At 56.5% G+C, this 22,038-nt stretch overlaps 2 protein-coding genes across 4 annotated transcripts in view; one reads left to right on the forward strand and one right to left on the reverse strand.

Annotated features, from left to right (window-relative positions):
• Positions 1-22,038, reverse strand: part of LOC144736926 (alanine aminotransferase 2-like) — a 50,132-nt gene that overhangs the window by 23,082 nt on the left and 5,012 nt on the right. Inside the window, exons 2-4 of one of the 3 annotated variants that reach the window (XM_078619616.1) lie at positions 21,876-21,987; positions 19,912-20,037; positions 2,849-3,132 (exon numbers count right to left, since the gene is read on the reverse strand). In XM_078619616.1, coding sequence (XP_078475742.1) covers positions 2,849-3,049 — 201 coding nt within the window. In that variant the 5' untranslated portion in view covers positions 3,050-3,132; positions 19,912-20,037; positions 21,876-21,987. Of the gene's footprint in view, positions 1-2,848; positions 3,446-19,911; positions 20,038-21,875; positions 21,988-22,038 lie in introns of those variants that run through there. The other 2 variants (XM_078619617.1, XM_078619615.1) reach the window with 2 other exon arrangements.
• Positions 11,944-22,038, forward strand: part of LOC144736811 (uncharacterized) — a 37,171-nt gene continuing 27,076 nt past the window's right edge. Inside the window, exon 1 of the mRNA XM_078619455.1 lies at positions 11,944-11,956. Within this exon, the coding sequence (XP_078475581.1) occupies positions 11,944-11,956 (13 nt within the window). The remainder of the gene's footprint in view (positions 11,957-22,038) is intronic.

Consider the following 22,038-nt stretch of genomic DNA (forward strand, 5'->3'; position numbering starts at 1 on the left):
CACGTCACCACCATGGCACGCCTTCACTGCCATACCCGGCCGCCTTTGTCTCCCAAGTGGCGATGTTTACACATTGCACCAGGTACTAGTTTGAGCCTGAGTAGACCTAGGGTTGGCCCAGGACCGGTTTGGATAATCATCAGTGATGTCGGTGGCTGTGGGCGGGAATCGAACTCAGGACGCCGGGTTCGTGGTGCAGCATGTTAAACGCTACCCCACTTCTCCACCACACACACACAGATATACAGACACATGGATACACACACACACAGATATACAGACACCTTTGATACACAGACACACGCAGATATACAGACACATGGATACACACACAGACACCTACAGACACATGGATACACGCACAGACACACGCAGATATACAGACACATGGATACACACAGACACACATGGATACACACACAGACACACACAGACACACATGGATACACGCACAGACACACGCAGATATACAGACACATGGATACACACACAGACACACATGGATTGCCTTCAACTTGGACCCATATCTAACAAAGAGGGCCCTTGCCAATAAACAACTGGCGGTCCTCCAGCGAGCGAGTGGGTCGGCGAGCGAATGCAAATTCCAGCAAGCGAGTGAGCGAGTGGGTAGGTGAGAGGGTGAACGATCCAGCGAGTGAGCGAGTGGGTAGGTGAGCGGGTGAACGAACCAGTGAGTGAGTGAGTGGGTAGGCGAGCGGGTGAACGAACCAGCGAGTGAGTGAGTGGGTAGGCGAGCGGGTGAACGAACCAGCGAGTGAGCGAGTGGGTAGGTGAGCGGGTGAACGATCCAGCGAGTGAGCGAGTGGGTAGGCGAGTGGGTGAACGAACCAGCGAGTGAGCGAGTGGGTAGGTGAGCGGGTGAACGAACCAGCGAGTGAGCGAGTGGGTAGGCGAGTGGGTGAACGAACCAGCGAGTGAGCGAGTGGGTAGGTGAGCGGGTGAACGAACCAGCGAGTGAGTGAGTGAGTGGGTAGGTGAGCGGGTGAACTAACCAACGAGTGAGCGAGTGGGTAGGTGAGCGGGTGAACGAACCAGTGAGTGAGTGAGTGGGTAGGCGAGCGGGTGAACGAACCAGCGAGTGAGTGAGTGGGTAGGCGAGCGGGTGAACGAACCAGCAAGTGAGCGAGTGGGTAGGTGAGCGGGTGAACGAACCAGTGAGTGAGTGAGTGGGTAGGTGAGCGGGTGAACGAACCAGCGAGTGAGTGAGTGGGTAGGTGAGCGGGGTGAACGAACCAGTGAGTGAGTGAGTGGGTAGGCGAGCGGGTGAACGAACCAGCGAGTGAGCGAGTGGGTAGGTGAGCGGGTGAACGAACCAGCGAGTGAGTGAGTGAGTGGGTAGGTGAGCGGGTGAACGAACCAGCGAGTGAGCGAGTGGGTAGGTGAGCGGGTGAACGAACCAGCGAGTGAGTGAGTGGGTAGGTGAGCGGGGTGAACGAACCAGCGAGTGAGTGAGTGGGTAGGTGAGCGGGTGAACGAACCAGCGAGTGAGTGAGTGGGTAGGTGAGCGGATGAACGAACCAGCGAGTGAGTGAATGAGTGGGTAGGCGAGTGGGTGAACGAACCAGCGAGTGAGTGAGTGGGTAGGTGAGCGGGTGAACGAACCAGCGAGTGAGTGAGTGGGTAGGCGAGTGGATGAACGAACCAGCGAGTGAGTGAGTGGGTAGGTGAGCGGATGAACCAACCAGCGAGTGAGTGAGTGGGTAGGCGAGCGGGTGAACGAACCAGCGAGTGAGTGAGTGGGTAGGCGAGCGGGTGAACGAACCAGCGAGTGAGTGAGTGGGTAGGTGAGCGGGTGAACGAACCAGCGAGTGAGTGAGTGGGTAGGCGAGCGGGTGAACGAACCAGCGAGTGAGTGAGTGGATAGGCGAGCGGGGTGAACGAACCAGCGAGTGAGCGAGTGGGTAGGTGAGTGGGTGAACGAACCAGCGAGTGAGTGAGTGGGTAGGTGAGCGGGTGAACGAACCAGCGAGTGAGTGAGTGGGTAGGCGAGTGGATGAACGAACCAGCGAGTGAGTGAGTGGGTAGGTGAGCGGATGAACCAACCAGCGAGTGAGTGAGTGGGTAGGCGAGCGGGGTGAACGAACCAGCGAGTGAGTGAGTGGGTAGGCGAGCGGGTGAACGAACCAGCGAGTGAGTGAGTGGGTAGGCGAGCGGGTGAACGAACCAGCGAGTGAGTGAGTGGGTAGGCGAGCGGGTGAACAAACCAGCGAGTGAGCGAGTGGTTCGGCGAGCGGGTGAACCAGCGAGCGAGCGAGTGGTTAGGCGAGCGGGGTGAACGCTCCAGCGAGTGAGCGAGTGGTTCGGCGAGCGGGTGAACGCTCCAGCGAGTGAGCGAGTGGGTAGGCGAGCAGGTGAACCAGCGAGCGAGCGAGTGAGTGGGTAGGTGAGCGGGTGAACGAACCAGCGAGCGAGTGAGTGGGTAGGTGAGCGGGTGAACGAACCAGCGAGCGAGCGAGTGAGTGGGTAGGTGAGCGGGTGAACGAACCAGCGAGCGAGTGAGTGGGTAGGTGAGCGGGTGAACGAACCAGCGAGCGAGCGAGTGGTTAGGCGAGCGGGTGAACCAGCGAGTGAGTGAGTGGGTAGGCGAGCGGGTGAACCAGCGAGTGAGCGAGTGGTTAGGCGAGCGGGTGAACCAGCGAGCGAGCGAGTGGTTCGGCGAGCGGGGTGAACGAACCAGCGAGTGAGCGAGTGGGTAGGCGAGCGGGGTGAACGAACCAGCGAGCGAGCGAGTGGTTCGGCGAGCGGGTGAACGAACCAGCGAGCGAGCGAGTGAGTGGTTCGGCGAGCGGGTGAACGCTCCGGCGTGGCCGGCGTGCAGGGCGCTCACCTCCTGCAGCTCCTTCTCGATCTGCTGCGCGCGGATCACGATGGGCCCCCGCACGGCGTACTCGAGCGCGCGCACGTTCTGGTTCATCGTCTCCAGCGTCAGCGTCCTCCAGGCGGGCTCGGCGGAGACTCCGTTCTCCCCGGCCGCGCCCGTCCGCTGCTCCGTGCCGGGCGAGGCGCACCGCCCGTTGTTGTTGTCCATCGTGCGCTGCTGCTGCTGCCGGTCGGGGAAACGCGTCGACCCCGTTGGCTGTCCACGCGAGATCGAGCGCAGGGCAGCGAGACCTGCACGGTGAGGAGGAGGAGGAGGCAGGCGCGTGCCCAAGAGGGCGGCACCAACGGCGGGCGTCAGACGGACGCGAGACATCGCGCCAGACACCGTCGCGACCCGCTGCCAAGATCCACCAGCGCCGAGATGTCGGCGGCGTGGAGCCGCGCGAGAGCGTCCGGTGGCCGCGGGCTACTTGGTTATTTGGTGATTGCCAAATAACAAAGTTGGGGAGGCGGTTGAACTTTGAACCTCGGAGTCTCGCGGCGGCCGCTACCTCGCGGCGCGAGTCAGCGGAGTCGGTCGGGGCCAACGGTACGAAAGATCAAAAAGCCACGGGGGGGGGGGGGGGGAAGGGGGGTGGGCAGGTGAGGCACGCCGACACCGAAACCCAACCCGGCGAACCACGACCCCCGAACCCCCGATGCCGACAACACCTAACAGTGACCCCAACACCTAAAAGTGACCCCAACACCTAACCGTGACCCCTGACACTCCGACCCCGTCGCGAATTAATTGAACGGGGCCCCCCCCCCCTGTCACCACGCTCCCCCACCACCGCGCCTGTCCGGGTTCCCCTCCGTCCCGTGGGAAGAGCCCCCCCTAACCCGCCCCCCCTGGCTGGCGAGCGGTCTGATCGTGAGCGCTGTCGCCAGCGGTGCGAGCGGCCACGACTCCCGCACACGGAGAGCCGGCCTCGCGTGTGCGGGTGAGGGTTCAATTGGCGCATTGCTTGTGTTGGATAATCTCGCTCTCTCTCTCGCGCTCTCTCTCTCTGTCTTTCTCTCTCGCTCTCTCTCGCTCTCTCTCACTGTCTCTCGCTCTCTCTGGTTTTTTGTTTTGTTTTCCCCTCTCCCGGCTTCGCCCGGACTTTGTAACTCGCCGAGAAGAGGGCACCCGTGACTGGCGGCCGGCCGTGGTGGCTGAGAAGATCGGGGGGGGGGGGGGGGAGAGGGGAGGATGAGAGGGACGATGGGAGGATGGCGGTGGGTGGGAGGATGGGTGGGTGGGTGGATGGGGATGGATGGGGGTGGGTGGGAGGCCAAGGGTCGAGTGAACAAGGATGCCGCTGTGTCTGTGACTGCGACGCCTCACGTGATCATCGCGCTGCCACCCCAAGCTCGTCGTCACAGCGCCTGCTTGACGACCATCGCTTGACGAACGCCGCCTGACGACCGTCGCCTGGCGACCGCCGCCTGGCGACCGCCGCCTGGCGACCGCCGCCTGGCGACCGCCGCCTGGCGACCGCCACCTTGCGACCGCCGCCTGGCGACCGCCGCCTGGCGACCGCCGCCTGACGACCGTCGCCTGGCGACCGCCGCCTGGCGACCGCCGCCTGACGACCGCCGCCTGGCGACCGCCGCCTGGCGACCGCCGCCTGACGACCGTCGCCTGGCGACCGCCGCCTGGCGACCGCCGCCTGGCGACCGCCGCCTGGCGACCGCCGCCTGGCGACCGCCGCCTGGCGACCGCCGCCTGGCGACCGCCGCCTGACGACCGCCGCCTGGCGACCGCCGCCTGGCGACCGCCGCCTGGCGACCGTCGCCTGGCGACCGCCGCCTGACGACCGCCGCCTGACGACCGCCGCCTGGCGACCGCCGCCTGGCGACCGCCGCCTGGCGACCGCCGCCTGGCGACCGCCGCCTGGCGACCGCCGCCTGACGACCGTCGCCTGGCGACCGCCGCCTGGCGACCGCCGCCTGACGACCGCCGCTATTATCATTATCGTCCGGCACCTCCGATTAAGCGCGGTGTGCCCATGTACGGTGCGAAAGAAGTTCAACGAACACACACAAAGACAAAGATCCCCCATACAGCCTGTAACAGACTGTTGGGGCAAGTGCTGTTAGCTCGTAGCAGCAACCCACAAGGGGGTGGGTGGCCAGCACCACGCCCGACCGCCTTTGTCTCCCCAGTGGCGATGTTTACTACACACCGCACCAGGTACTCATTTGAGGCTGAGTGGACCTAGGGGAGGCCCAGGACCGGTTCAGCTAATCGTCACCGGTGTTGGTGTGAGCGGGAATTGAACTCGGGTCGACGGGTTCGTAGTGCAATAGCGCGCTAAACGCTGCACGTACGGTGCAAAAGAAGTTCAGCATTCATACACACACACGTGTACACACGCACATACACACGTACACACACACACGTACACGCACGTACACACGCACACACCTACAACAACAACCGCCATTCGCCACTAAGTGGCGGTGACGTCACCACGACGCTTGTGCCAGGCCATGTGCACCTTGAGGCCACGTGAAGTGTCGAACGCCCGCTGGCAGGAGGTCACTGGGCAGACCCAGCAGGTGCCACGGGTCGACTGACCGAGATGACTGAGATGACTGGCTGATGCACCACCTGTGCCCCCTACTGTGCCAACTTGCTGTGCTTTATCCACCCGGCGCTCCGCTCGTTGTTGTGAGCGTCGCTCCTCCGCCCTCCGTTGTTGTTGGAGGGCGACTGCCTCCAACTGCCCAGTAGCGTCCTTCACGAGCATCCTCCACAGAGGCCGATCTTGACACCGCTGGTACCAGTCATCGGCAAGTCCACTCAGCTCCACGTCCTCCTGTACCACATCACTCCATCTCTTCTCTAGCCCGTGCCGCGCACGTTTAGCCCCCTTGATCCCGATCCGGCCGAACAAAAGCTGTTTAGGCATGTGGTGGCTGGGCATGCGGGCTACATGACCCAGCCTTGCCTGCCGGAGGAGCTCACCGATGGGACTTTGTCCAGATCTTTCAAGGATTTGTGAGCTCCTCACACAATCCAGCCTGGTTAAGCCCAGGATGGATCGTAGGCAGGCCAGACTAAATGTTTCTAACCGGCGAAGACGCTCCATTAGGGGGGTCCACGTTTCGCAAGCGTAGAGAAGAGAGGGAATGACCGTGGCCGAGAAGACCTGAAGCTTCGTGCGGAGTGACAGACCAGGCAAGCTTCCACACAGCGTTACGCAACCGATGAAAAGATATTGCCGCTCGACTGATTCGGAGTGAGACCTCCGCTGCCAAACCGGAGCCGGTCATGAGCACACTGCCCACAAAGACAAAGATCCCCCATATAGCCTTAACAGACTGTAGGGGCAAGTGCTGTTAGCGAGCACCTATGAAGGCCGGAACGGTACATGAGGGGGTGGGCGGCCAGCACCACGCCCGGCCGCCTTTGTCTCCCTAGTGGCGATGTTTACACACCGCATCAGGTACTCATTTGAGGCTGAGCAGACCTAGAGGGGAGGCCTAGGACCAGTTCAGATAATGGGTCACTGGGCGGCGTGTGAGAATCTAACTCGTGTCGGCTCGCCACTGTGGGGGCGTCCATAAATGACGTCACGAGATTTAGGACGATTTTTGACCCCCCCCCTCGTCACACATCGTCACAAATGTCTGACCCCCCCCCCCCTAGGTGCGCGACATCATTTATGGACGGTCCCTGTGGGGAGACGTTTTTGTCTCCCCACTGCTGGATGAGGAGCAGAGGTCGCAAACGGGTTTTGATTCCTTACCCCCCGTACCCCCCGTACCCGTACCCGTACCCAGCCGCACCAGGGTCGCAAACGGGTACCCGTACCCGTACCCGGCCGGGTACGGGTAGCCGTTCCCTACCCGTACCCGTACCCTACCCGAAATGAGTGACAAACGGTGACTCACCAGCGACTCACGGCCTACCCGTACCCGGCCGGGTACGGGTAGGGTACGGGTATCGGGTACCTGATTGCGACCTCTGGGATGAAGCCATGTTGCAGGCGCGGGTGGGTTGATTCTAGGAACTTAAATTGTGAGAAGAGACAAGACGTTGGGAAATGAGTGACAAACGGTGACTCACCAGTGACTCACGGCCTACCCGTACCCGGCCGCACCAGGGTCGCAAACGGGTACCCGTACCCGGCCGGGTACGGGTAGTCGGGTATCGGGTAGGGTACGGGTATCGGGTACCCGGTTGCGACCTCTGATGAGGGGGCATCCCCACCTCCGGGCAGTGGTGCTTCTCTTGGCCATACTTCACCACGCCGGTCAATGCGGGCCCAGGGTTGGGAGCAGAGACACCGGCGGTTACCGGGTGCCGCAGTTCAAGTTCAAGTTTCATGTATTAGGTGTAGCCCTGTGAGCCATTCGGCTCTTGAATCGGGTGCATCCGCAACAAACAAAAACATGAACAAGAAACATCTTAAAGTGACTATGTGACTAAGTGCAAACAGAAAATCCAAGAAAAGACAGCAAAATGTTGCAGAAAAAAAAGCACCGTACACCAACGCTGTGTGCAAAAATCCCAGTGGGATGCAAGTCAAACAACAACAACAACAACCACAAGACAACTTAGATTAAGGCCATCAGTCTAACTCTGTACTACTACAAACAAACATGGCTAAACCAATACACTTTTCGAAATCACCAAAATAAAGCCATGAAAGCAATGAAACAGCGATCATAGGAACTGTGACGGAATTTTCACAATAGTGCGCTAACTGCGGCGCCGCCACTCCTCCGCCCCCCCCACCAATCGTCGCGTGGGACCGTGGCGCTGACCTCCGCCCGGCTCGTTGTTGTTGTGTTACCCCCCCCCCCGCACCCCCCCCGCCCCCCCCGCCCCCCCCCCCCGGTCATGAGCACACTGCCCAGGTATGGGAAACTCTCCACTCTCTCCACTACTGCCCCATCACCGATTGGGAGTTGTGGGGGTGGAGTGTTTGATTTATTGAATAATCTTTGCCAGGACCTTTCCCTACACACTGAGGAGTGAGATGCCCGTGTAGTTGTTACAGTCTGTGCGGTCCCCCTTCTTAAAGAGGGGGACCACCAGGGCATCCTTCCAGTCCTGCGGAACCCGTCCAGTGGTCCAGACTGTTGTTATGATGTCATGTAGGGCAGTCTGCGCACAAACACCACCCTCCCTTAGCATTTCGCTTGGGAGATCATCTTTGTCCGGTGCGTTTCCTGGTCTCAGACTCTGTACTTCCTGAACAGATGGCACCTCAGCCAGCCACTCACAGGGGGTGACTACTTCTTCCAATATTAGAGGCACTGCAGCCTCAGCCAGGGTGATTCCCACTTTGCCCCACGATGTTTTCCAGGCTGAGGGATTTCCCCTCCCCCAGGACCTCCCAGAAATGCTCAGCAAATCTGCAAACCTGTTCCTGGGGGTCGGAGATCAGATCACCGTTCTTTCCTCTAATGATGGTAATAGGTGTGGCGCTGCAGGTGACTTTTTTGATGGAATTAAAGAGTTATTTGTGATCGCGGGATACTGAGGCAGACTCCATCTCCTCAGCAACCCGCGACCACCACCCATCCTTGCAGCGCCTCACGGCTCTCCGAACCTCCGAGCGAAGACTGCGGTAAACCTCCTCATTCTCTGACGGGGGATGCTGTAGACGATGAGAGTGGGCCTGTCGCTTTTTCTCAGCCAGCCTGAACACCTCCTCTGTCAGCCAGGGTGTCTGGGGAGGTCTGGACCGTGTACCCAAAGCAGCCATTGCAGCTGCATGAGCCACAGTCCTAAACCTCGCCCATTTCCCCTCGACATCAGGAGGAGTGGGGGACGATGCCAACGCCAGCTGCAAGCGATGATAAAATTCTCGCTTGCAACTTTCATCAGCTAGCTGAGACCAGGCCACTGTGGCTTTGAATGGGGTCTTGGGTGTACACCCACCACTGGAGTGGAAGAATGGCAGGCGCATCTTACAGATGACAAGTCGATGGTCAGTGGGCAGATCAGCTCCACGGTAGGTCACGGTGTCAAGGACATGGGCTCGCATCCGCTGGTCCTTCACTATGTAGTCCAGCAGATGTTCTGGCTTGGACCCGGATGTTGTGTGATTGGTGCCGATGCCGGAACAGCGTGTTGGTAATTACAAGCCCATGGGCTGCACACAAGTCTTGCAGCCTCCAGACTTTTGTGCAGCCCATGGGTTCATAATTACCAACACCACCACACTGTTCAACCACCAACACACTCTGTGCCACCACCACCACAGTGTGTTCTGCCACCACCACCACACTGTGCCACCACCACCACCACACTGTGTGCTACCACTACCTCCACCACACTGTGTTCAACCACCCCCCCTCTCACCCCTCTCACCCCCCACCCCCCGAAGTGCCTTTGTGTGACCCGCGAGCACACACACACACATTGACACACACACACAGACACACATTGATACACACACAGACACACACACACACACAGACACACACAGACACAAACACACACACAGACACACACAGACACACACATTGACACAGACACACGCACACACAGACACACACACACATTGTCCCCAGCAGAGCGGCGATTCACACAGGCCTGGCTGCGTGTGTGAGAGAGAGACGCAGAACACTCCTCACTCAATGGGGCTCTTTGTGGAGGGATGTGGAGAAGAGTGGGGTGGGGGAGATAGTGGAGATGGAGTGGAGATGGAGGGAAAGAGAACGGGGGAGGGGAGGGGTAGAGAGATTGGAGAGAGTGAGTAGGTACTCATTTGAGGCTGAGTCGACCCTGGGTGGAGGCCCTGGACCCGTTCAAACATTCACCACTGGTATCGGTCATTAGCAGGAATCCAACTCAGGTCACCGCACTAACCACTGCGGAGTTGGTAGGGCAGAGTCTAGCTGCGCTCGGGAGGGAACCAGTTTTTAAATCCTTTATATTAAGTTCACTTGCTTGCTTGCTTGCGCGATTGCGACCGTGCAAATCTTTCGGTCGTTTTTTAACCCACTTCCCGTGATCCAATCGAGCTGACATTTTGCACACAGACTCGCTGTGCGTGACAATGCATTTTCGTGACATTTTTCTCCAAAATTTTACGCTTTTTAGGAAAAAAGAAATTATATTTAATTACCAATTGCTTAATGGTGGCAGGCAATCATCTGACCCATAGGTGGCAGCCATCTCAAGCCAGAGGACGAGAGGACTCTAGCCGTCACGCATATAAAGGATTTATAGTGAAAAACTTTGTTTTTACGGGTTAATTTTTTACCGAGTTCGATTCCCACTCCTGGCCAACGCCAGCGGTGACGATGACCTCAACCGGTTGTGCTGGCTACTCGCTCGCAGCACTTGCCCCAATAGCCTGCTCAAGGCTACACGGGGGATATTTGTCTTTGTCTTGGTCATACACACACACACACAAGATCCCCCCGGAAAGCCTCAATTGAGTTTTGGGGTAACTGCTGTTAGCGAGCAGCACCTATGAAGGCTAGCGCCACGCCCGGCCGCCTTTGTCTCCCCAGTGGCGATGTTGACTACACACCGCACCAGGTACTCATTTGAGGCTGAGACGACCTAGAGGAGGCCCAGGGACCGGCTTGGACAATCATCACCGGCGTTGACCGTGAGCGGGAGTCGAACTCGGGTCGCCGGGTTCGCAGCGCTAACCGCCGACACCGCCGCTCACCCCGCGCACACCGACACCCTGACACACACGCACACACACACACGCGCACACACATCCACACACACACACGCACACACGCACGCACGCACACACGCACACACACACGCGCACACACACCCACACACGCACACGCACGCACACGCACGCACACACGCGCACGCACACACACACGCACGCACGCACGCACACACGCACGCACGCACGCACGCACGCACGCACACACACACACGCACGCGCGCGTATACACAACGGCGTGTGTTCGTACACTCGTACGAAGGTGCAAAGTCCGTCCAGCGCCCCGTCAACGTCGAGTGGGCGGAGGAGCGGTGGGACGAAGAGGGCGCCGAGGGCGGCAACGTCCCGTGGTGCCGACGGAGAGAGGAGCCGAGCGATGATGACACAAAGACAAAGATTCCCCGTGTAGCCTGCACGGACTGTAGGGGCAAGTGCTGTTAGCGAGCAGCACCTATGAAGGCCGGCACGGCACACGAGGGGGTGGGTGGCCAGCACCACGCCCGGCCGCCTTTGTCTCCCCAGTGGCGATGTTTACGCACCGCACCGGGTTCTCATTTTGAGGCTGAGTCGACCTAGGGGAGGACCAGGACCGGTTCAGGTAATCGTCCCAGGTGTTGGTGGCCGTGAGCGGGAATCGAACTCGGGTCGCCGGGTTCGTAGCGCGGCGTAGCGCTAACCGCTGCACCACCGCTCCCACAATTATCACGTAGAGCACACACGCACGCACACACACACGGGACACATTGTACACACAAACACACACACACACTAGAGACAAGACACACACACACACGCACACATACACGGGACACATTGTACACACAAACACACACACACACTAGAGACAAGACACACACACGCACGCACACATACACGGGACACATTGTACACACAAACACACACACACACACTAGAGACAAGACACACACACACACGCACACATACACGGGACACATTGTACACACAAACACACACACACACACTAGAGACAAGACACACACACACACGGAACAACAGCCACCATTTGCCAGTAAGTGGCGGTGACATCACCACAGCCCTTGTGCCAGGCTAGGTGCACGCCGAGGCCACGTGTAGCGTGGAAGGCAGGTTACGCGACAGACCCAGGTACTATGGGTTGACCCACTGAAATTACTGTACCACCTATGCCCCCCCCCTCCCCACTGTGCAAACTTGCTGTGTTTTATCCGCCCGGTGCCCCGCTCGTTGTTGTGAGCGTCGCTCCTCCGCCCTCCGATGTTGCTGGAGGGCGACTGCCTCCAACCGCCCAGTAGCAGCGTCCTTCACGAGCCTCCTCCTCCGCAGAGGCCGATCTTGACACCGCTGGTACCGGTCACCGGCAGGTCCACTCAGCTCCACGTCCCCCCCCCCCCCGTCTCTTCCATAGGCCGTGGGCGGCATGCGGGTGGAACGTGAGCTCTCAGTGGTGCGGAGAGTGCCGCCCAGATTAACCGTGTCCTGCACATTGTGAACATTACTCGCTTCTCACGTTACCCATGCGGGCAGCAGTGTGCGAGGGGTCGACGGGGTAGCTGGGTGGTTGATTGGCTGGGTCGCTGAGCGGCTGGGTGGGTGAGTGGCTGGGTGGTTGAGTGGCTGGGTGGTTGACTGGCTGGGTGGTTGACTGGCTGGGTGGTTGATTGGCTGGGTGGTTGACTGGCTGGGTGGTTGAGTGGCTGGGTGGCTGGGTGGTTGACTGGCTGGGTGGTTGACTGGCTGGGTGGTTGAGTGGCTGGGTGGTTGACTGGCTGGGTGGTTGACTGGCTGGGTGGTTGAGTGGCTGGGTGGTTGACTGGCTGGGTGGTTAACTGGCTGGGTGGTTAAGTGGCTGGGTGGTTGACTGGCTGGGTGGTTGAGTGGCTGGGTGGTTGAGTGGCTGGGTGGTTGAGTGGCTGGGTGGGTGACTGGCTGGGTGGTTGACTGGCTGGGTGGTTGAGTGGCTGGGTGGTTGAGTGGCTGGGTGACTGGCTGGGTGGTTGACTGGCTGGGTGGTTGACTGGCTGGGTGGGTGACTGGCTGGGTGGTTGACCGGCTGGGTGGTTAAGTGGCTGGGTGGTTGACTGGTTGGGTGGTTGATTGGCTGGGTGGTTAACTGGCTGGGTGGTCGAGTGGCTGGGTGGTTAAATGACTGGGTGGTTAAGTGACTGGGTGGTTAAGTGGCTGGGTGACTGAGTGGCTGGGTGGTTGAGTGGCTGGGTGGCTGAGTAGCTGGGTGGTTGAGTGGCTGGGTGGTTGAGTGGCTGGGTGGTTGACTGGCTGGGTGGTTGACTGGCTGGGTGGTTGAGTGACTGGGTGGTTAAGTGACTGGGTGGTTAAGTGACTGGGTGGTTAAGTGGCTGGGTGACTGAGTGGCTGGGTGGTTGAGTGGCTGGGTGGTTGACTGGCTGGGTGGTTAAGTGACTGGGTGGTTAAGTGACTGGGTGGTTAAGTGGCTGGGTGGTTGAGTGGCTGGGTGGTTGAGTGGCTGGGTGGTTGAGTGGCTGGGTGGCTGAGTAGCTGGGTGGTTGAGTGGCTGGGTGGTTGAGTGGCTGGGTGGTTGAGTGGCTGGGTGGTTGACTGGCTGGGTGGTTGACTGGCTGGGTGGTTGACTGGCTGGGTGGCTGGGTGGTTGACTGGCTGGGTGGTTGAGTGGCTGGGTGGCTGAGTGGCTGGGTGACCTGAGTTTCACACATGGTCACGGCCACCGTGACTTAGACACGGGGATAGGGGTGGGGGGTGAGCGTTGATTCAGCGCAAGCAAGACTCTGGATGTTGAAAGCAGGCCAGACTTTGCTTATTATGGAATCGTTGCAGCTGAAGTTACATTCTCCCAGAAGGCCGTGCGGGTCAATGGGCTGTGTTACGGGGTTATTATTAAACAGGGTGGCCCAAAAGTCAGGATGCTGTATCATTCCGCGCACCGTATCCCTCCGCCTCAGCCCGCGCAGTTCAAGAAAGTAGTTCGTCGCTGGCTTGCGGGACAGGGGCAGCTGTCAAATCAGGCCTCTCCCAAATGCCCACGAGGCAATGTTAGTCTGTGGATAATGTTCGTCTATGGGCACGAGCCTGGTGGTCTCTCCTAGCCTCGTGGGTCTCTCCTAGCCCGTGGGTCTCTCCTAGCCCGTGGGTCTCTCCTAGCCCGTGGGTCTCTCCTAGCCCCGTGGGTCTCTCCTAGCCCGTGGGTCTCTCCTAGCCCCGTGGGTCTCTCCTAGCCCGTGGGACTCTCCTAGCCCCGGTGGTCTCTCCTAGCCCGTGGGTCTCTCCTAGCCCCGTGGGTCTCTCCTAGCCCGTGAGTCTCTCCCAGCCCCGTGGGTCTCTCCTAGCCCGTGGGTCTCTCCTAGCCCGTGGGTCTCTCCTAGCCCCGTGGGTCTCTCCTAGCCCGTGAGTCTCTCCCAGCCCCGTGGGTCTCTCCTAGCCCGTGGGTCTCTCCTAGCCCGGGGTCTCTCCCAGCCCGTGGGTCTCTCCTAGCCCCGGGTCTCTCCTCGCGCTGAGAACCCCGGATTCAAGGGGATTGCACAACACCGCCATGGCAACATCGCAATCTTTGACCCCCCCCCCCGCTCCCCCTTGTGTAACGTTTACAAGCAGAGAGAGAGACAAACACTTGCACGCATCATCATCATCATGATGATTATCATGATGACAGTAAGATCATCTTAGACTGTGGCCAAGTGCAGACCCGGGTGCCACGGGTCGACTGACTGAGATGACTGGCTGATGCACCACCTGTGCCCCCTACTGTGCCAACTTGCTGTGCTTTAGCCGCCCGGCGCTCCGCTCGTTGTTGTGAGCGTCGCTCCTCCGCCCTCCGTTGTTGTTGGAGGGCGACTGCCTCCAACTGCCCAGTAGCGTCCTTCACGAGCCTCCTCCACAGAGGCCGACCTTGACACCGCTGGTACCAGTCATCGGCAAGTCCACTCAGCTCCACATCATCTTATACCACATCACTCCATCTCGCACGCACACAAAGACAAAGATCCCCAGTATAGCCTGAACAGACTGTTGGGGCAAGTGCGAAAGGGTGGGTGGCCAGCACCACGCCCGGCCGCCTTTGTCTCCCTAGTGGAGAAGTTTACACACCGCACAAAAGTACTCATTTGAGGCTGAGTCGACCTAGGGGAGGCCCTGGACCGGTTCAGATCATCGTCACTGTTGTTGGCCGTGAGCAGGAATGGAACTGGGGTCGCCAGGTTCGTAGCGCAGCGTAGCGCTAACCGCTCCCCACGCACAGACTCACACCTACATGGGAAATGTAACATACTTATTAAAGGCCTGGCATAAGCTTATTTTGGACGAGAGATCATACTGTTAATGTGTTTCGGCAGACGCACACACATTCTCACGTGCACAGTCACATATTGTCACACACACACACACAGAAATTCACACACACCCATGCCGCATACCGGGACACAGCAGCAAGAAGGGGCCTGGGTTCGAATCCCGACTCAGGTGCCGTTCTGTTTGGAGTTTGTGTGATCTCTCTCTCTCTCCCCCTGTTCTGCAGAGTGAGTGGAGTTTGTATGATCTCCCCCTGTTCTACAAAGTGTGTGAGTGAAGTTTGTATGATCTCCCCCTGTTCTACAGAGTGAGTGAGTGAAGTTTGTATGATCTCGCCCTGTTCTACAGAATGAGTGAGTGGAGTTTGTGTGATCTCGCCCTGTTCTACAGAGTGAGTGAGTGGAGTTTGTGTGATCTCCCCTTGTTTGACAGAGTGAGTGGAGTTTGTGTGATCTCCCCCTGTTCTACAGAGTGAGTGAGTGGAGTTTGTGTGATCTCCCCCTGTTCTACAGAGTGAGTGAGTGTAGTTTGTGTGATCTCCCCCTGTTCTACACAGTGAGTGAGTGAGTGGAGTTTGTATGATCTCCCCTTGTTCTGCAGAGTGAGTGAGTGGAGTTTGTGTGATCTCCCCTTGTTTGACAGAGTGAGTGGAGTTTGTGTGATCTCCCCCTGTTCTACAGAGTGAGTGAGTGAAGTTTGTATGATCTCGCCCTGTTCTACAGAATGAGTGAGTGGAGTTTGTGTGATCTCGCCCTGTTCTACAGAGTGAGTGAGTGGAGTTTGTGTGATCTCCCCTTGTTTGACAGAGTGAGTGGAGTTTGTGTGATCTCCCCCTGTTCTACAGAGTGAGTGAGTGGAGTTTGTGTGATCTCCCCCTGTTCTACAGAGTGAGTGAGTGTAGTTTGTGTGATCTCCCCCTGTTCTACACAGTGAGTGAGTGAGTGGAGTTTGTATGATCTCCCCTTGTTCTGCAGAGTGAGTGAGTGGAGTTTGTGTGATCTCCCCTTGTTTGACAGAGTGAGTGGAGTTTGTGTGATCTCCCCCTGTTCTACAGAGTGAGTGAGTGGAGTTTGTGTGATCTCCCCCTGTTCTACACAGTGAGTGAGTGAGTGTAGTTTGTGTGATCTCCCCCTGTTCTACACAGTGAGTGAGTGAGTGTAGTTTGTGTGATCTCCCCCTGCTCTACAGAGTGAGTGAGTGTAGTTTGTGTGATCTCCCCCTGTTCTACAGAGTGAGTGAGTGGAGTTTGTGTGATCTCCCCCTGTTCTACACAGTGAGTGAGTGAGTGTAGTTTGTGTGATCTCCCCCTGTTCTACAGAGTGAGTGAGCGTAGTTTGTGTGATCTCCCCCTGTTCTACACAACGAGTGAGTGGAGTTTGTGTGATCTCCCCCTGTTCTACACAACGAGTGAGTGGAGTTTGTGTGATCTCCCCCTGTTCTACACAGCGAGTGAGTGGAGTTTGTGTGATCTCCCCCTGTTCTACACAGTGAGTGAGTGAGTGGAGTTTGTGTGATCTCCCCCTGTTCTACACAGAGAGTGAGTGGAGTTTGTGTGATCTCTCCCTGTTCTACACAGTGAGTGAGTGGAGTTTGTATGATCTCCCCCTGTTCTACACAGTGAGTGAGTGGAGTTTGTGTGATCTCCCCCTGTTCTACACAGTGAGTGAGTGGAGTTTGTGTGATCTCCCCCTGTTCTACACAGTGAGTGAGTGGAGTTTGTGTGATCTCCCCCTGTTCTACACAGTGAGTGAGTGGAGTTTGTGTGATCTCCCCCTGTTCTACACAGTGAGTGAGTGGAGTTTGTGTGATCTCCCCCTGTTCTACACAGTGAGTGAGTGGAGTTTGTGTGATCTCCCCCTGTTCTACAGAGTGAGTGAGTGTAGTTTGTGTGATCTCCCCCTGTTCTACACAGTGAGTGAGTGGAGTTTGTGTGATCTCCCCCTGTTCTACACAACGAGTGAGTGGAGTTTGTGTGATCTCCCCCTGTTCTACACAGTGAGTGAGTGTAGTTTGTGTGATCTCCCCCTGTTCTACACAGTGAGTGAGTGGAGTTTGTGTGATCTCCCCCTGTTCTACACAACGAGTGAGTGGAGTTTGTATGATCTCTCCCTGTTCTACACAGTGAGTGAGTGAGTGTAGTTTGTGTGATCTCCCCCTGTTCTACACAGTGAGTGAGTGAGTGGAGTTTGTGTGATCTCCCCCTGTTCTACAGAGTGAGTGAGTGGAGTTTGTGTGTTCTCTCTCTCTCTGTGGGTTTCCTCCGGGTTCTGCTACCCATAGCTACAACATGCAATTTGGCCGCTTCCAGCCAAAAAAGCCACATCCCCAGTGTTGAAAAATCACCTCTGCCAGTTCCTCAATCCGGATTAAACACAGCAGCAGCAGCTTCGCCACCCTCCCCGCGACAGCGTACACGTAGCAGGATCCTCCTGAATACGAGCCTTGAGACTCGGCGAGACTCTCCCGAGAAAACGAGTGCAATGATTATAATCATAGCGATAAAAGTTACATTCTCACACACACTCAGACTCACTCTCTCACCCATACACACTCGCCCACACACACTCACCCACATACTCTCACCCACACAAACACACACGCTCTCACCCACACACTCACCCACACACACTCACCCACACACACACTCACCCACACTCTCACCCACACACACACACACGCTCTCCCCCACACAAACACACCCACACACATACGCGTGTGCGCATGTCACAATGCCAGCACGAGGCACACACACTCTCACCCACACACACTCACCCACACACACTCACCCACACGCTCTCACCCACACACACTCACCCACACAAACACACTCTCTCACCCACACACACTCACCCACACACACTCACCCACACAAACACACACACTCACCCACACACACTCACCCACACACACTCACCCACACCCACTCACCCACACAAACACACTCTCTCACCCACACACACTCACCCACACACACTCACCCACACAAACACACACACTCACCCACACACACTCACCCACACACACTCACCCACACCCACTCACCCACACGCGCACACACACACACACGCGTGTGCGCGTGTCACGATGCCAGCACGAGGCATGTCCCGCAAGCGTCTCCGTCTATTCGTGTCCCGTCTATTCACGCCTCGCGTCTCCCCCGCGGCGCCGCTGACCCCGCTGACCCCCCCCCTGACCCCCCCCCCCCTGACCCCTCCCGCTGACCCTCTTTCGCACCATACGTATATACAACCGCGCTAATCGGAGGTGCGGGGGAAGGACAACGAACGGCTAAACACAACAAGCGGTTCGCAAGAAACGAGTTTTCAATCTCGACTGAAGAGTGGCATCGCAGCATCCGGCGGCTTCCGAATATATCGGAAGGAAGAGCGCGTTCCAGACGGCCGCAGACGCGGCGCGTCTGGAAGCGACGCCGAGCCAGGGCACGGTGACGGGAGAAGTTCGCGTGCCGGTGCCGATACGTGGTCCCTGACGAGACCGGCAAAGGCGCTGCGTGGTTCGATTGTGGCACGATCAGAGCGTTAATTATACTTCTAGATTTGAAGCTTTCGTGACTGCAAGGATTCATATTCTTAGGTTTTTTCGGTAAAGTCACGTAGGTAAAAAATTTAAATTAAAAATTAATGAAAGTAAAATTAAAATAAAATAAAAATCACGACGTTTCGGAGGAAGCTTGTGTTGCCTCCGAAACGTCGTGATTTTTATTTCATTTTACTTTTATTAATTTTTTATTTAAATTTTTTACCCACGTGACTTTACCGAAAAAAAATAAGATTATGAACGTTAATTATACCTCGGCGTGGGTAGCAACGACTTTTTGTCCGGTGTCAAAGTATGGAAAAACAAGAACAGGTTTTTAATCCTTTCTGGCTATAAAACAGGAGTCGTGTTGAGACGTTCAAACACCAAATAGAAACCTTTTTAAATCCTTTATATTAAGTTCACTTGCTTGCTTGCTTGCGCGCTTACGACCCTGCAAATCTTTCGGTCGTTTTTTTAACCCACTTCCCGTGATCCAATAGAGCTGACATTTTGCACACAGACTCGTTGTGCGTGACAATTTATTTTCGTGAAATTTTTTTTCCAAAATGTTACACTTTTTAGGAAAAAAATATATATATTTAATTACCAATTGCTTAATGGTGGCAGGCACTCATCTGACCCATAGGTGGCAGCCATCTCAAGCCAGAGGACGAGAGGACTCTAGCCGCCACGCATATAAAGGATTTATAGTGAAAAACTTTGTTTTTACGGGTTAATTTTTTTTCAAGGACTCAAGTTGCTGCATTAAACCACACGCAGCGCTTGATGTGAACATGCAAACGAACACGTGGCTCTGATACTGGCACAAAGGTCGCCATTGTTCAACTACTAGCAGGGTAAATCCCGGGGCCTACCTCGAGAATCAGCATCTTGTGGAGGAATCCGATGAGCTATGAAGCTCTTTCTCACAAACGTCCAGCAGTAGGGGCAAGGGGTTAAAACGTTACGACAACAACAAGACAAAAGACGATAGGAAAGGTAAGAAAATTCCTTAAAAAAATATACGACTAAAACTAAACTAGAAGTAGGTTTTTACCCTTTCAACTGGTACAAAAACTGACACCTTTATACAAGGCATCATGTTTGCAATAACCACAACACAAGCAGTCAAAATGCAAACCAAAAGAAACAACTTTGATAATGATATGCACTGTCCATGACATGTTAAAATACCCATACCCTACCCGTACCCGGCCGGGTACAGGTAGGGTACGGGTATCGGGTACCCGATTGCGACCTCTGGGATGAAGCCATGTTGCAGGCGCGGGTGGGTTGATTCTAGGAACTTGAATTGTGAGAAGAGACAAGACGTTGGGAAATGAGTGACAAACGGTGACTCACCAGTGACTCACGGCCTACCCGTACCCGGCCGCACCAGGGTCGCAAACGGCTACCCGATACCCGGCCGGGTATCGGGTAGGGTACGGGTATCGGGTACCCGGTTGCGACCTCTGCCGTGGCAACCCCCCCCTCCCCTACGCGTCGGGAGGGGTGGCGCGAACCGCTGCGCCACCACTCGTCCCCCGCGCGGGCGACGCGTCGGTACCTCGACAAGGCTTCTTCCGAATCCTCCTTCGGCTCGGCAAGACGGCAGCGGAGGGAGGGAGGGAGACGTGGAGGCGACGTTGGATCGACGTTGGAACCCTCTGCTTTCACGACGTGGAGAGAGCGGCTGCGAAGAAACGTGGGCCGGCATTTGCACAAGCGGTCATTTTTTAAAAACTTATCATAAACTCATCTTCTTGGTTCTTTCGGTAAAGTCACGTGGAAGGGAAATAATAAAATAATAAAAATTAAACATAATAAAATAATTCTCACGACGGCTGCTTGCGCTGTGGCCGAAACGTCGTGAGAATTATTTTATTATGTTTTATTTTTATTATTTTATTATTTCCCTTCTACGTGACTTTACCGAAAGAACCAAGACGATGAATCCCTGCAGTCACGAAAGCTTTAAATCGAAATTTGATATTTTATTATTTTTTATTTTTATTATTTTATTATTTCCCTTCTACGTGACTTTACTGAAATAACCATGAAGATGAATCCCTACAGTCACAAAACTTTAAATCGAAACTATTAATTTCAGTTTACCACTGAGCTACATGGCTCTCCTTTTCACAAGCGTCCTGGTTACCACAGATGATCGCTCGACCGAGTGGCTTATCGTCATCATCATGGGGAAGTGTAGAGCAGCCAAACACTCGAAACGCGTGGTGACGTTCATTCTAAATGTGGAGGGGAAAACCGGAAAAACCGGAGAAAAATCCACGCGACCACAAGGTGAGAGACACCCACACTCCAAATATACAGCAGCAGCAGGCGTCAGGGTCGGGATCGACCCCACGACCTCCTGCACAGCTGGCGAGGTAGTAAACATCTCCTAGCCACCGTGATGATGATGAGAGAGAGACACGCAAACTACAAATACACAGCAGGCGTCAGGGTCAGGATCGACCCCACGACCTCCTGTACACCAGGCGAGGGAGTTAACATCTCCTAGCCACCGTGGCGTGTTATAGGCTGCTACTGGGCTGACACGTGATGCACGAATACTTTTTGCCACGTATATTTTTAGCGATTCGATTACCTTTCCTATACTTTGCACTTTTATCGTTTTTATTGTATTGTTTGCTGCTGCTGCTGCTGCTGTTGTCAGCGTTAAAATATTGTAATTAGACATCGGCAGGAGGAGTCCGATGCCCTATACAGCTCCTTAGTCACGGATGTCCAGTCAGGGACACGACAAACACAGCACAAGAACAAAAACGACAGACACTAAACAACACATTGTCCTGCGGAGGGAGCTGGTAGGAACGTTGGGTTGCTCGGTCAATGGCCAGGGTCAACGGCGGCGTGGTGTATTCCGCAAATATGGCCGACTGTGAGGGCGGGCACAAGCCGGCGTGAGTAGGTGAAACGTTGAGTTTGATAAGGGCACCACGGGGTGACCAGCCCCTCCCCACTCAGCCCCACCCCACCCAGCCCCACCCAACCTTGCCGATAGCCGGCGGGGCCCCCCTACCAGAGGTCGCAACCGGGTACCCGATACCCGTACCCTACCCGATACCCGGCTACCCGTACCCGGCCGGCTACAGGTAGCCGGCCGGGTAGGGGTACGGGTACCCGTTTGCGACCCTGGTGCGGCCGGGTACGAGTACGGGTAGGCCGTGAGTCACTGGTGAGTCACCGTTTGTCACTCATTTCCCAACGTCTTGTCTCTTCTCACGATTCAAGTTCCTAGAATCAACCCACCCGCGCCTGCAACATGGCTTCATTCCAGAGGTCGCAATCGGGTACCCGATACCCGTACCCTACCCGTACTCGGCCGGGTACGGGTAGGGTACGGGTACGGCCGGGTACGGGTACGGGTACCCGTTTGCGACCCTGGTGCGGCCGAGTACGGGTAAGGAATCAAAAGCCGTTTGCGACCTCTGCCCCCTACTGGGATATTTGTGAAAGAAAAGAAAAAGCGCTTCACTGCTCATCGGATTTCTCCGGGATACAGACCCGCATTCTGCCCGGGCAGTTGGGGTGGGGCAGGGCGCGTTCGCATTTCGGGTTGTGCTGCACTTTTCTATGTCCCACCCAACACGAGGTGGACTTGTCTGCCACCTGCGTACTGTACGCGCAATTGCACACAGTTCATGTGTCTAACGCGTGTGTACAGCCA

Source organism: Lampetra planeri, chromosome 63, assembly GCF_965212315.1.
Source record: "Lampetra planeri chromosome 63, kcLamPlan1.2.h2, whole genome shotgun sequence".
Taxonomy (NCBI): domain Eukaryota; kingdom Metazoa; phylum Chordata; class Hyperoartia; order Petromyzontiformes; family Petromyzontidae; genus Lampetra; species Lampetra planeri.